Source organism: Mauremys mutica, chromosome 12 (assembly GCF_020497125.1).
Source record: "Mauremys mutica isolate MM-2020 ecotype Southern chromosome 12, ASM2049712v1, whole genome shotgun sequence".
NCBI lineage: Eukaryota > Metazoa > Chordata > Testudines > Geoemydidae > Mauremys > Mauremys mutica.
Genome location: NC_059083.1, coordinates 60,370,992 through 60,386,317, shown reverse-complemented (window position 1 = coordinate 60,386,317; position 15,326 = coordinate 60,370,992). Strand labels below are relative to the sequence as shown.

At 52.7% G+C, this 15,326-nt stretch overlaps 1 protein-coding gene across 5 annotated transcripts in view; it reads left to right on the top strand.

Moving 5' to 3' along the window:
• The window catches only part of PIK3R6 (phosphoinositide-3-kinase regulatory subunit 6), an 85,985-nt gene that overhangs the window by 35,918 nt on the left and 34,741 nt on the right, over positions 1–15,326 (top strand). For 2 of the 5 annotated variants that reach the window (XM_044983850.1, XM_044983851.1), the window contains 2 exons: positions 6,191–6,311; positions 11,669–11,752. In XM_044983850.1, coding sequence (XP_044839785.1) covers positions 6,299–6,311; positions 11,669–11,752 — 97 coding nt within the window. In that variant the 5' untranslated portion in view covers positions 6,191–6,298. Of the gene's footprint in view, positions 1–4,669; positions 4,856–6,190; positions 6,312–11,668; positions 11,753–15,326 lie in introns of those variants that run through there. The other 3 variants (XM_044983852.1, XM_044983849.1, XM_044983848.1) reach the window with 3 other exon arrangements.

The following is a 15,326-nucleotide window of genomic DNA, read 5'->3' as shown; positions in this document are numbered from 1 at the left end:
GAGGGGGCAAACCTTTAAATTGTGCTCCTTCCACTCTCAGCAGGAACCAATCAGCTTGCCCCACAGTCATGTAACTTCCATAATGCAGCACATGGCTCAAGCAGAGGGGTGACTGCATTGCATTATGGGAGATGTAGTCTGGACCAAGAGCCCATGGGAAAATGGAAGCATGATGCACCTTGAATACAGCTCCCATGAGGCATTGCAGCACCCAAGGCAGATATAGTTCAGTGTTGGACCAACCCAAGATGAAATATTTTGGTTTGAATACATATTGCAAATTTGAAATTTTCCCATGGAAAATTTTGATTTTTTCAGAAACTGCACTTTTTGTCAAAAAATTGTTTCACCAGCAAGTTCCTAACCATTGCTAGTCATTGGCATTATAGCCTGGCACAGTCCCTCCCTGTGCCATCACCAGTCTGTTGTGAGTCCAACCAAACACTGGATCCCATATGCTTCCTAGTCAACTGGGTTTGGGCAGAGTCTAGGACGGGTTGGCAACCTTTCAGAAGTGGTGCACCGAGTCTTCATTTATTCCCTCTAATTTAAGGCTTCGTGTGCCGGTAATACATTTTAATGTTTTTAGAAGGTCTCCTTCTATAAGTCTATAATATATAACTAAACTATTGTTGTATGTAAAGTAAATAAGGTTTTTAAAATGCTTAAGAAGCTTCATTTAAAATGAAATTAAAATGCAGAGCCCCCCGGACCGGTGGCCAGGACCCGGGCAGTGTGAGTGCCACTGAAAATCAGCTTCCGTGCTGCATTCGGCATGTGTGCCGTAGGTTTCCTACCCCTGGTTTAGGATCTGTAGGGCACGCTCTTGTCAGACACTTGTCCAGGGGCACTGCCACCCCACCATCTTAGACCAGTGGCTTAGCCTCCCAAGCCCCCCAGTAAGTGACACCTGCACCCCAGAGCTCTGCCAGGGCTGTGGGCACTCTGGCCTTCTCGTTAACTATCCCCTTTAGGGACAGCAAGGCAGAAAAACAAGGGACACAGGCCTAGCAATGGAATTCCTAACCACGGAAACTTGATTCTTGAAGTACTTGAGAGTTACAGATCTTTGGAAACAACAAAAGTCCTCAGATGCCCCATCCTCTGGTCTGATCTCACTCCATCTGGGAGTCTGTAGTTCACCAGCATCCCAGGCCCCCTCACTCCTGCTCTGATCCCGTGGCGATGGCTGGCCCCCAGCACAGACCAGGATCCCGTCTCTGAGCCATGACTAAAGAAGCTACAGACCCACCAGTCACACTTGCTTCTTCCCCCCACGGGCCCCTGTGGAGAAACACATTGTTCCATGAGCCTGGGCCAGTAGTTGAGAGACAGTCAAAGTGGTTGGCCCTGGGCTGTGGTCTGGATGGCTCTTAGTCCTTCAGTGAGGTATGTCAGACCTTTCCTGGCAGGGCAGCTGTCTGGAGGGCAGAACAACAGGCTGTCTTTGAGTGTGTGCAGGCTCCACAGGTATAGCAAGACAGCCTTCCTATTCAGACACAGACAGCGCCCACCCAGTCACTGGAAGTTCCTGGAGCTTGTGTCTGCACAATGAACCTTCCTGATGCTCGTCTGTACCTTCTCCAGTCCTCACCTCTCCTCCCTCTCTCTTGGCACTCGCTGTTCTGTGACAGGCTGGCTGGCTGGTGGATAAACTGCCAGATTAATTCCTTCTTTTCTCCCATCCCTGCCACCAACCTGAGCACATCCACTTGTAAGTGAGTGGCTGACAGCACTCGCTAAAGCTGAGCGTACTGTGATCTGGCCCCATTCAACTCTACTGATGTCTCTCAATCCTGACCTGAGTCTCCCCTGCTATCCATTCCTGGGCTCACCTTCCTCATTCACATAGATCTGCCAGTGCTCCTCACTCTCGACCCACAGAACCCCCCGCCATGCTAGTCTTGGGCTCCCCACACCCAGCTCTCTTGATACCCCTCAGTTCCAACCCACAGCCTCCCTGCTACTCCAGTCCTGTTCCTGCACACAGCTCTGCCAATGCTCCATGCTCTGCAGCATGAACCTCTAACCCAGTCCTCGGCCTTCCTGAGCAGTGAGGCCAGGTCCCAGGCATGCCAGAGTGAGCATGGTGGTGTGACGCAGACAAATCTCCCTTCCTTCCTATTCCACTTCTTGTTTTTTCCCCCTGTCTCTGAAGAGAACAATGAGGCCTCAGCGCCAGGGGAAGCCATCAGGTTCCTGGCTGGCTTCTCTCTTGGTGCCCTGCAAAGACCCTGACAGAGCTATGCGGGAGATTGCCTTATGGCCTCTGATTCTCTGAGCCACTGGACTGTGATTAGGAGGGGTTTGATGTGGGGATGGCTGTGGTGTTGCTTCTCCCTAGGTAACGGGACAGCCAGTGAGTTAAGCCTGCCCTGGCAGAGGCCTGTATAGGCAGTGTTGAGCTGGAGCCGGTTCGCAAAAACCGGTTGTTAAATTTAGAAGCCAATGTAGAACCAGTTATTAAAGGGGCCGGCAGGTGGGCAAACTCCGGTCCACGGGCCACATCCGGCCCACGGGACTTTCCTGTCCCAGGCACTTTAAATTGCCACCAGAGCCCCACTGCTGGAGCCCTGGGGTAGGGCTGCGGGGCTCTGGCTGCTTCTACCACCCCGGCCCTTTAAATAGCTGCCAGAGCCCCACCGCCACTACTCCAGGGCTCCGGTGGCTATTTAAAGGGCCGGGGCGGTAGAAGCAGGGGAGCCCCAGGCCCTTTAACTAGCCCCCGGAGCCCTGGGATAGTGGGGAGCTCCAGGGGCTATTTAAAGGGCCCGGAGCTCCAGCTGCCTCTGCTGCCCTGGTCCTTTAAATAGCCACTGGAGCCCCACCGCTTCCCCAGGGCTCCCATGGCTATTTACAGGACCGGGGCGGTAGAAGCAGGGGAGCCCTGGGCCCTTTAAATAGCCCCCGGAGCTCCGGGCTGCTGCTGCTACACTGGTGCAGGGAGCACTTACCTTACAGGGTGGGCTGGCTCTGACTCACTCAGCCACACCCCTTCCGGGGGCCAGAGCTGGCCCCCGCGTACTGGTAAGTCACTGGACTTATTTTCACTCCTGGTCTCAGGATGGGGTGGTCAGGGGACAAGGAGCGGGGGCGGGGGGGTTGCTGAGGGGGGCAGTCGGGGGCAGGACGTTGAGTTGGGTTGGGGTAGGATGTGGGGGAGACAGGCACGTGAGGCTTGTACTCACCATGCGGTTCCCTGTTGGGTCTTCGGCGGCACTTCATTGGGCGGTGGGGGTATGTGTGTGTCTTCACTCACTCCGGGTGAAGGACCCGCTGCCGAAATGCCACTGAAAACCCAGAGCAAGTGAAGACACCACCCCCCCGCCACTACCGAAGTGCCGCCGAGGACCCGGTAGGGAATTGGTTATTAGGATTTTGGGAACTCATCACTGTGTATAGGTGAGGCTGCCCACTGCTGTGCTGTGACAGTCATGTACCTGATTCATACATTGCGCACCTGGCTGGCTGCAGGACAGCGTGTCTTGGTGAAAAGGAAGCATAGGCGGTGGGGGGGTTTCATCCCTCAAATCAAGTCATTTACATCCCTGACGGGGCATCCAGCAGGAGCCCAAATCCAGGGGGAGAGAAGCACTAGGAGGAGCTGAAGGTTAAAGCTACTCTACTTTTCAAAGTCAGCTGAAGAACAGACTCTGGATGCCTGGGATCAATGCCTGGCTCTAGCACTTACTTCCTGGGCAGCCCTGGAGACAGCAGTTAATCTCTTTGGGTTTCTTTTTCCCCCACGTATAAAGCAGAAATAATGATATTAACCTCAGGGATGGGCTGCTAATATTTTAACATGGGGTTCTTACAGAAATACCCCACCACCACTTCCCCTGAGGGAAATCTAATGGACAGTGGGGATCTGTCCCTTTCTTCTCCCTCAGTCAAGGAGCAAGGCAGAGCCCTCTGGCAAACAGACTTGAAGTGAGTGGAACAGCTGTAGTGTTTATACTGTGCCTCTAAGATGTGCATGGAACAGGTTCTCCTCTGACCCAGACAAGCTTGTGCCCCAGCTGGGCCCCACTCACCATTGCCAACTACCATCATTTGCACCAGTGCAAACTGGTTGGGAAGCCCTAGCAGAGCAGGGCGGTAACATCTCACCCGCTTTGCACTAGTGTAAAAGACTTGGCAAGGTGAAGGCTGAAAGAGAGTCAGCCCCATGGACTTCACTGGCATGATACCCGATTGACACCAGGATAATTGTTGAGATCTGAATGACCATGTACAGCTCAGCTTGTGCCATTCAGAGTATGTGTGTGTGTTATGGAGGGGGGTTAAAGACCCTGTGTGGGGATTGGGCGTTCAATTTACCAAGGGCTATTTTGGGAGAATCCCCGACCCTTGGTGCCACCAGGCCCTGTCTGAAGGCCCAGATCTGCTCTGCAGTGTGACTCACTGAGCGAGCTCTTCCATTAGCATCTCTGTGAAGCTGCTTTAGACACGACAAGCACTAGGTACCAGTCTCTGCTTTGTTGGCCTGCCACGGGGTGGCTGGCCCCTGTGAGGAGAGTCAGGGTGATGGGTTTCATTGAAGCGAACGAGCCCATCTCAGCCCACCTGTGAGCAGCTGCCTAGGTGGCTACTTGGCAGCTAATTAGCTGAAGAGCACCTGGGCCTGATGAAAGGCTGCCAGAGCTCAGCTGGGGCAGGGTTGCTGGTGGGGAGAGGGAGCTGCCCAGGAGCAGTGCTACCTGGGGAAGGAGTTCCCAGAGAGCTGCAGGAGGCCCAGCCTGCAATTAAGGGGCAGGAAGGCCCTGGTTCCAGGAGGGAATCCAGGTTGGGAAGGCCTTTTAAACATGAGATTGACATGCTCAGCTGGAGTCTGCCTCCCTGCTAAGAAGCCTGGGTGAGGGGCTTTCTTGTGGTGCTGCTGAATTTTCTGCTAATGACCAAGACCCTCAGAAGGGGGGCACAGTTCAATATGTATCAACCTCGCTGACCTTACAGATGGCTGCATCAGGGAAATTAGGGCAGGGTCTCCCTGTAGTGCAGTGCCTGGCCGCAAGAGGGTGCGGGAGACAGCGTGTACCTTTTACACTTCCATTCGCTGTGTGCTGGCAGCGTGCATGGAAGTAGATGTAAGGAGAAGTGCAGACAGTGCCTCAGCAGGAGGTTCTGGAGGAGCCAGAAAAGGGGCTGCACCCTGGTGCACTGGTGGCAGGCATTTGCCAAGGCCTCCCTCTTGCTGCAGAAGGGACAAGCCCATGTTCACAGTTCCATGCAGGAGCTACCAACTAATATCCCCAGTGGGCCGAGGTACTGGGGTGGAATAAAGACTGGCCTGCAGTAGAACATCCTGCAGCTGGGTTGGGATGGGACGTGAGGGTAAGGAAATGCGTGGTATGGGGCATGAGAGCATGGAGATGCTCCCTAGGCATGGTTCAGAGACGGACTGACTGGATATCATTCAGCATGCTCAGGTAGCGCACTGGGCATGGCTGCTGGGGCTTGCGGAGCAGGGGCCCAATGGTGAGCTCTGGAGGGTGAGGGGATAGGGGCAGGTTGGGTGCACCCTCTTGCAGGGCCTGCTCGAGATAAGTAAGAGAGGCAGGGGCAGGCAGCCCTCACCTCATGGAGCAGATGGTGTGAGCAGCCCCACGTGCAGGGCAAGCACCCAGGGTTCAGCCAGTCCTTCCAGATGGAGCCCAGGAGGTCTCTGGTCCGGGTGACACCAGCCAGGGCCAATCTCTGGTGTGCCTGCACAGGAAGCTGGGGATTGTGCAGCAGGGGTATCAGCAGGGCTTCTCCTGCCCCCCTCTGGGAGGCTGCCACGGGCCTGGTCATGGAGACAAGCTTGCAGGTCCTGAGGATGTTCTAGTAAGAGCCCGGCAGCTCAGAGGGGCCTAGATGAGCCTTCTCATGATGAGCAGTGCAGATTGAATGCCCCGGAGACTAAAGGCCTCTCTCTGTCCTGAGAACTGGGGCAGCATGAGCAGCCAGACTCCTCTATGGCTTACTCAATCCTTGGCCCCTGCTGAGGCTGGAACAAGAGGGTGATTAGGGCCCATGGGCTCCCCGGTGGATGCTGAGCTCTCCTGGGAACCTGGCCGTCACCCATTGTGGCTGCCCATTTTGGTGGCTTCTCCCTATGTGTGCCCCTTCCCGCTCTCATTTTCACACCTGGGCTGGTCTGAGCCCACCTTCCTCTTGAGATTTCACCTGCGTCTCTCTTGTTTTGCAGGTGAGACACAGGACGCAAGGCCATGCAAGTGCTGAGTGAGAAGCTGCCACCTGCTCACCCTACTGGTCAAGAAGTGCTGAGACAGACACGTCTGCTCCCTGCCCATTCATGGAGAACGCAGGTCTGTGATCACCAGCAATGTCCTTGAGCGGGTGGGCTGAGGCAGCAGGGAAAGGCAAGCTGGCCAAGACAGCCCTAGGCATTTCAGCAGAGCGAGAGGCTGGGTGAGAAATAAGTCCATCTAATGACTAAGGAGGTTGCCCTGTTGGGTTGGTACTGCTGTGGGCCCAGGGAGGTCAGATGGTGGTATGACTAAGGTGCAGGGTTGGCAGGCTAGGAGAAAGGCCGCTTGTAGGACTGGGTTCTAGTCCCATTTCCTTTCCTTTCATTGTACCTCAGTTTTCCCCTGTGTAAAGTAGAGATGACATTTACCTACCTACCTCACAGGTATTAATACACTGTGTAAGCTGTATGGCCATAGCACCTAGAGGCCCCAGTCAAGATCAGGACCCCAGTGTGCTAGGCACCACATAAACACACAGTGAGAAGGAGCCTCTGCCCTGAAAGCTCACAGTGAAATAGACAAGACAGACAAAGGAAAGATTATTGTACAGATGGGGGAACTGAGGCACCGAGAGACTAAGTGACTTGCCCAAGGTCATGCAGGAAGCCTGTGGCAGAGCAAGGGATTGAATGCAGGTCTCCTGAGGCCAGCTCAGTGTCTTTACACTTAGATGCTCTTTTGAGGATGTAAGTGAGACTTAAGTAATTCAAGGGCCTTTTGCTGGCTCTCTGCACAGGGCTGTTTGACCCTCCAGCTTAGATTCGTCATTCAGATTTTATGATGCTGGTTTGCCCAGTGCTAGAGCTGATCACACAAAGATTGCAAACATGGATATTTGTTTATAATGACAAAAATCTCTGGGTGCTCAGAAATGGCTCAACCATTTTCACTCAGCCTTCCTGAGAAAATTTGCTTTGGGCCCAAGACCAAACGTGGAAAATTTCAGCCTGAGAGGTAAATGTTTGAAAAGTTATAAGCATCTGGGAAAGGCCCTTTAGAATGGAAAATGCAACTTTAATTCCCAGATAGGCGTCGCTCCACACAACACCTGTGATTTGGTTACGGTATCGTGGTACGGTGCAGTTAGCATTTAGCTTTCCATCAGTGCTGTAGCTAGGGCAAGGAAAATACTGCATAGAGCCAGCTGGCTAATTATTGGCATATCCTTATGATTAACCGGAAAGCAAGGAGTGCACCCCACGTCATCCTAGGAGGTGTAGCAACCTTACTCATCCTCCTTAATCGAGGTGTCCTTAATCCAGAACTCCTTAGCAAACACATCCTTAGCTAAAGTTGGTTGCAGTGTTGTTGTAGCCCTGTTGGTCCCAGGATATGAGAGAGAGGTAAAATTCTAGCTAGAACATCCACAGGAAGGTCCATCAGGTAGGGATAAGACTCTGGTATGGTCCATTGTGAGTTAAGTGCTCTTTGAAGGGCCATTCAACTTGAATAGTCCCTTCACAATGTGCTGGCCAGACTAGAAGTAAGCTGCCTTGTGGGTGTGATCACAGAAGCGAACACATTTGAAATACAGGTCTACAGACAATATTCATAACTTTAGATATAAAAATTATACATGCATACAAATAGGATAATCAAACAATAACGTTTTCATTGACACCTTACATTGACATACTTTGTACAAGATTTGTTGCAGTTATATAACAGTGGTAGCAACAATGATCTACATGGTCATATTTTAATCAGATAACATCACAAGTTTAATGAGCCAGCTCCTGTTAGTAAAAGAGACAAGCTTTGGTCTTGTTGGTCCAATAACAGATACTATCTCACCCATGTTATCTCTCTTAGCTCAAGTGGCCTTATCAACAAAGTCCTTAATTCAAGAGGCCTTAATTCACAGAAGCATCCTTAACTGAGGTGCCCTGTAGCCACTCTGGGGTAAATGCATGGGGAAAGGAGAATGGGAATGTTTGCCAGCTGCCAGTATGGGACTGGGACACCCGATTCTCAGACATTTTATTTTCAGTGGGAATCAGGCACCTGGATCCCATTAGAGAGCTTTCAAAAAACTCAGCCTGAAATGTCCAGGGATCTGACTCTCCATTAACTTAGGCTTGAATAAAGACTGGGAGTGGATGAGTCATTACACAAACTAAAAACTATTTCCCCATGCTAATTTTTCCCCTACTGTTACTCACACCTTCTTGTCAACTGTTTGAAATGGGCCATCCTGATTATCACTACAAACGTTTTTTATCTCCTGCTGGTAATAGCCCACCTTAATTGATTAGTCTTGTTAGAGTTGGTATGGCAACCCCCATTTTTCATGCTCTCTCTCTCTCTCTCTCTCTCTCTGTACATATATTCCTACTGTATTTTCCACTGCATGCATCTGATGAAATGGGTTTTAGCCCATGAAAGCTTATGCCGAAATACATTTGTTAGTCTCTAAGGTGCCACAAGTACTCCTCGTTCTTTTTGCTGATACAGACTAACACGTCTACCACTCTGAAACCTAGTTTACTTAACCTAGTTATGCCACTCATAAGGGTGAAAAAATCTCCCCCTTGAGAGATGTAGTTAAGCCGACCTACGCCCTGGTGCAGACACCACTAGGTCAACAGAAGATTTCTTTCTTCGACCTAGCTACCACCTCTAAAGGAGGTGGATTTACTACATTGATGGAAAAATCCTTCCTATCACTATAGCAAATGTATACACTACAGCATAGCTGCAGTGCTGTAGTGTAAACATATCTTAAACTGATGACAGTTTGTGCGCAGACAAGGCCTATGATGAAGTCCTCGATGTACAGCACCACACCCTGCTGAATGAAGTACAAACTCTCTTCCCCACCACATAGGAGCCAGCTACATTTAGCATTTTGCCTCATTTCTTCCATTTATGAGCCATCACACCTTCCAGCTGAGGTCAGGAAACCATAGCATTTTCACGCACGTACAAATCACAAATAGTTCCTTCCCCATTCACAATTCCACCACGCCGACTCTTCTTTCACAAAGCCTGTCCCAGACACTCAGTCACTATTCATTCCACATAAACCACAAAGTGCCTTTTGCTCTAAAAATTAGAAACACCACTGTCACTGTCATCTTAGTCGCCTTCCTGGCGTGGTTCTGAGACCGTGATACCTACACCTGCACACTGTGCTCAGCCTGCCAAAATCCACTCTGCACATTTGGCAGGAAATTTGGTAATGCAATTAATAATAAAGGAAATCCCAAGAGGATGGTAAATTTTGGCCAGGTTGTGTGTATAATTCTGTTAGGAAGAAGGTGGGAATGCTACTTATTTTCAGTCCCACAATGTAGAATATAGACCTCCAGGATCATCACAGGCTGCAGTTCAGTCCATATCAGTGGAACTGAATGCATGTTATGGTCCAGGTTAAGAGAATGAAGCTGTTGTATTCTGAGTCAAGGAATGTTTTGCAAACTCCCTTCTGCATCTTCCTGTAGAGAAAGAAAGTACAAAGGCCTTTTGCAAAAAATTAATGCAAATCTGAATTATCTTTCATTATCTTAATGCATTATCTCTTTTTAATTAATTAATGGATTATTTTAACGAAGAGAAAGGCAAGATGCCTCTGGGGTCCTGGAGCAGGATTTTTACAGCTATGGAATAAATCAGCTTTAATTGTTTCATCTGAAGATTATTTCTCTTCTTTCTCCATGCCTGCCTTCTCCCAGCTCTCAGCAAATTGGATCTAGATATTAATGACACTCACTAAGTCCCTGGAAGCTGGTCTGCGGGTGTCAGACTGACATACTGATTTTAGAACAGCAGAGAGCTTGGGTTTTGATTGAATTTTTGCTGCTGTAGGGCCTGATCCAAAGGCCATTGAAATCAATGGGAATCTTTCCATATTAACTCCAATGGGCTTTGAATCAGACACCTGGCCCACCCTATTACTTTTACACACTTACACAGAACAGCTGGTCCAAACTTACTATCCTCCTGGAAGTTCCTTGATTATTAACTTGATTACTAGATTTCCTGCCTAGTCTTTCTCCTGTACTTAGCTGTTTTGTGGGTTGCTCCCTACAGTCAGGGGCGGCTATAGGTATTTTGCCGCCCCAAGCACAGCAGGCAGGCTGCCTTCAGTGGCTTGCCTGTGGGAGATCCCCGGTCCCACGGATTCGGCGGCCCGCCTGCGGGAAGTCCGCCAAAGCCGCGGGACCAGCAGACCCTCCGCAGGCATGCCGCCGAAGGCGCTGAGCACAACATATAGCTGTTGGTGAGTGTCGCGGTCTCAGAACCGTGTCAGGAAGGCGACTAGGATGGCGATAGTGATGCTTCTCGTTTTTCGAGGGGAAGGCAGTTTGTGGTTTATATGGAATGGTGACTGAACAACTCGGACAGGCTTCGTGGTATTGTGAGCGTGGGAGGGAGCTATTTGTACGTAGAGGGTAATATGTGACAGGCTTTTTGACCTCAGTCGGAAGGCGGGTCTGCGGGTTGGCTCATTAATGGAAGGAAACAGGCAATATGCTGAATGTCACTGGCTCCTATATGGTGGGCGAGAGAGTTTGTACTTCACTCAGTAGAGTTGGGCAGTACAGTGGTTGTTATTATTTGTATTATTGCGTAGCAGCGCCTGCCCATCATGGAACAGAGCCCTGTTGTTTTAGGGGCTGTGCAAACACAGAAGAGAAAGATAGTCCTTCCCACAGAAAGCGTCCAGTCTAAGTGAGGAGTGTATGTCTTTTATCTGAAGTGTAGTGGCTACACAGTGCCTGAAGGACATAGGCATATGGGTAGGGTGAGGAGAACAGAGTTAAGATTTCCGAAAGAACCTTAACTCTAAATTTCCTGACTTTCAGATATCCAATGTGTTAACGACACCGTTCTGACAAGGTTCCCTACAGCCTGAACTCGGTCTGAACAACATTTTTTTGCTTGTTCCACCCCACCCCCAAATTCTGAGCAGTTATCATGATGACCATACTTCCTATTGCTGGCCGGCTCCCCAGCTGGTGCCAAATGGCATTGCTCCATAGAAGGTCCTGCTACACCCGAATGTGAAGGAGTTTCCGTTCTTCGTTTACAGATAGCCTGTGGCCAAATCATTTTTTTCCTGCGGACTCTCAACAATTCTTTGACAAATTTCTGTTGCAAAAATTCTGTATAGACCCTTTGCTGCTTATACTGCTGTATGGCTCAGGGAATTCACAGTGTGGATTTAGCAGTTTAGCTATAGTAACCATGTCTGAACATTTTGGCCTTAGTCTATTGAGACCATCTCTGGAGTTCCCCAGTTCTGTAACCTTTGTAAAATTGTGGCACTTTCTACCTACCCTAAATGAAGGTGATACAGGGTAGGCGCCTTATGCCTATGCAGCGAGCAGGTCTGTTCCACGTGCCAGTATTTACCCAAGTATAGCAGAGCTGTGCTGGTTGCTCATATCCTTTTCCTCCCTTTGCACTAGAGGTGGAGTCGGACATTCTGCGCAGCGTGCGTGCCCTCCTTCGAGAACTCGATGGACACCATCATGCCTTCCAGGGTGAGCGAGGTAAGACAGGCCCTCTCTCAGCTTCCTAGCACTGTCTCTTTCCTGTTCTTTGTGCCTCAGACAAGGTCAGTGTCAGAGATTGCCCTCGCTGTTTGTTCTGATTTTGTTGCGATCGGAGGCCCCAGAACATCGGTGGCTGAGTATTCTCCCACCACACTCAGACTAAATCACTGGCAGATGCTCTACATTGTTCTCATCTCCTTGTGTGCACTTGGCTTGCGAGGCTGGTCCCAGAGGGACTAAAATTTTCAACCAACTCTTGGTTTGGGGCACCCATTTCTCCTACTGTGAAATCTCCTTACGCCTTCACTATAGCTACTCTGTATGATGCTTCCAGAGCAGCTCTAGCCAACCTCCTCCATTCTCCTTCAGCACAGGGTCTCCAATAACCTTCATTAATATGCAAGGCTGGATGATTAGACCAGGACATTGAGAGACAAATATCATGGGTTTCATTCCCAGCTACATGCATATGTACGTGCATCGGACGAAGTGGGTATTCACCCACGAAAGCTCATGCTCCAATACGTTTGTTAGTCTATAAGGTGCCACAGAGCTCTTTGCCGCTTTTACAGATCCAGACTAACACGACTACCCCTCTGATACTTGATTCCCAGCTACATCGCTGAGTCACTGCATGGCTTTGGGCAACTCGCGGAACTTCTCTGTGCCTCAGTTTCCCCATTTGTAACATGGGAACAAAACCCTTTTTTGTAAAATGCTTTGGGCTCCTCAGCTGAACGGGCTATTTATGTGCCCCAGTTATGGAGAGTTGAAACCCTACGCTGTCAGTCAAACAACTGGGTTCCAGAGCCTTGGCAGCCTGAATTAAAATTAAAATAGATCTTGCTGGGGATACACAGACTATGTTACCATTAATTAAAACTAGATCTTATCCTGAATGAATCCTCAGTCTCTGCAAAACTGAAATACAGTTAAACCCTGTTATCTCGACGGCCTAGGGGTTTGCCAAAAGCCATCGAGATAACCAATGATCGAGATAAACCCCTATCCACCCCCCCACCCCCTCCCTGCCCCCTTACCGCGCTGCCTGCACGTGGCTGGATCCGGCAAAGCGGAGCCGGGCGGGCGGACGGACGGGCGGGCGGGGAAGCGGAGCCGGCGGGCGGGCGGCAGGCGAAGCCGGGACCAGGTATGTGGGGCGGGGACGGGCAGGGACCAGGTATGCGGGCCGGGCGGGCGGGCCGGCGGGGACAGGCAGGCACCGGGTATGCGGGGGCGGGGAAGCGGGGACCGGCGGGCGGGCGGCAGGAGAAGCCGGGACCAGGTATGTGGGGCGGGGACGGGCAGGGACCAGGTATGCGGGCCGGGCGGGCGGGCGGGGACAGGCAGGGACCGGGTATGCGGGGGCGGGGAAGCGGGGACCGGCGGGCGGGGAAGCGGAGCCGGCGGGCGGGCGGCAGGAGAAGCCGGGACCAGGTATGTGGGGCGGGGACGGGCAGGGACCAGGTATGCGGGCCGGGCGGGCGGGCGGGGACAGGCAGGGACCGGGTATGCGGGGGCGGGGAAGCGGGGACCGGCGGGCGGGGAAGCGGAGCCGGCGGGCGGGGAAGCGGAGCCGGCGGGCGGGCGGCAGGAGAAGCCGGGACCAGGTATGTGGGGCGGGGACGGGCAGGGACCAGGTATGCGGGCCGGGCGGGCGGGCGGGCGCAGGCAGGGACCGGGTATGCGGGGGCGGGGAAGCGGGGACCGGCGGGCGGGGAAGCGGAGCCGGCGGGCGGGCGGCAGGCGAAGCCGGGACCAGGTATGTGGGGCGGGGACGGGCAGGGACCAGGTATGCGGGCCGGGCGGGCGGGCGGGCGGGGACAGGCAGGGACCGGGTATGCGGGGGCGGGGAAGCGGGGACTGGCGGGCGGGGAAGCGGAGCCGGCGGGCGGGCGGCAGGAGAAGCCGGGACCAGGTATGTGGGGCGGGGACGGGCAGGGACCAGGTATGCGGGGCGGGCGGGCGGGCGGGGACAGGGAGGCACCGGGGATGCGGGGGCGGGCACGCGGGGACCGGCGGGCGGGGAAGCGGAGCCGGCGGGCGGGCGGCAGGAGAAGCCGGGACCAGGTATGTGGGGCGGTGACGGGCAGGGACCAGGTATGCGGGGCCGGGCGGGCGGGGACAGGCAGGGACCGGGTATGCGGGGGGGGCGGGCGGGGAAGCGGAGCCGGGCGGACGTGCGGGCGGCGGCGAAGCGGGGAACCGCGGGGCTGGGGAGCCGGGGAGCGGGCGGCTGGGGACACGGTGGGTCGGGGACGCGGGGAGCCGGGCGGCTGGGGACGCGGGAAGCGGGCGGCTGGGGAACCGCGCGGCTGGAGAGCCGGGGAGCCGGCGGCTGGGGACGCGGGAAGCGGGCGGCTGGGGAACCGCGCGGCTGGAGAGCCGGGGAGCCGGCGGCTGGGGACACGGTGGGTCGGGGACGGGCTCGAGATATTAGGGTTCGGCAAATCGACATAACGGATGAGAAACTCATAAGCCAAAGAGGGAGTTTGGCGGTTCCACTTGTAAACCGTCGACTTAACAGGATTGGCAAGTTAACCGAGGTCGACATAAATGGGTTCGACTGTATATGGATTTTATCCTTGTTGCTATTGTACGTTATCAGCAGCTAGCATTTCAAAGTCTGTGTGACGGCAACCGCGGTAATCTGAATGCTCGATAGACAATGAATCTGTACAGAGATGTGATGATGATGATGATAATAATAATATTCTTCTGCCCTTCTGTAGCCCCTTCCTTTCAAAGATGTCAAAGGGCTTTTTACCATGAAATCATTACACATCCCATCTTCTCTGGGACACGGGCCTGCGTTGTCATCTCTGTTTTATACCAGGCTAAAATAAAGCTTAGAGCCAGAGCATCTTGTTTGCTGTAAGAGACAGAATCAAATATAGAACCCAGGAAAGCTGGTAGCAGTGCGGAGTTTTATGCCAATGGCAGTATCATGGGCCAAAGTCTGATCTGTTACTCTGTCAGTAACAGAAGCCAGCACAGTTACTCCAGATTGGTGCTAACATGACTGAGAGTAGAATCTGGCTCCATGACTAATCATTGCCAGCTGCTTGGAAAATGAAGACCATTACAATCTTCGCGTGCAGCCTTCACAGTGTAACCCCAGGAGTGAGTCTGTTAGTGTTTGTCAGTCAAAGTGGGTCCGTGTAATTCTGCCACTAGATGATGCATGGGGCAGACATTCCCAGCTGCTGCTTGGGAAGGTGCACAGAGGTTGCCGTCACATCTCAAGCCGGCAGTCTGAGCCAGAGGTGCCCAACCACTGTCCCGTCCGGTGCCTTATTGATAATATTCCAGCAGCCTCATTTTCTCATTTCCAGCAGCCTCAATATTCCCACTGCCCTCATCTCTGTAATGGAGACCGCAGGTCCCAGCATGCAGTGTCGCAGCTGGGTCCAGGTGCATTCTGCTGGGATCAAGATGGAGCCCTCATGTGCCATGACCTTTTGTCTTCTTGGATGCTGCTGCCAGTTACAGACCAGGACTGCCAGGGGGTGCCGTGTTCTGTAACATTATGGGGAGAGCCTGGCGGACAGGCTGCTGTTGAGCCAGCCCA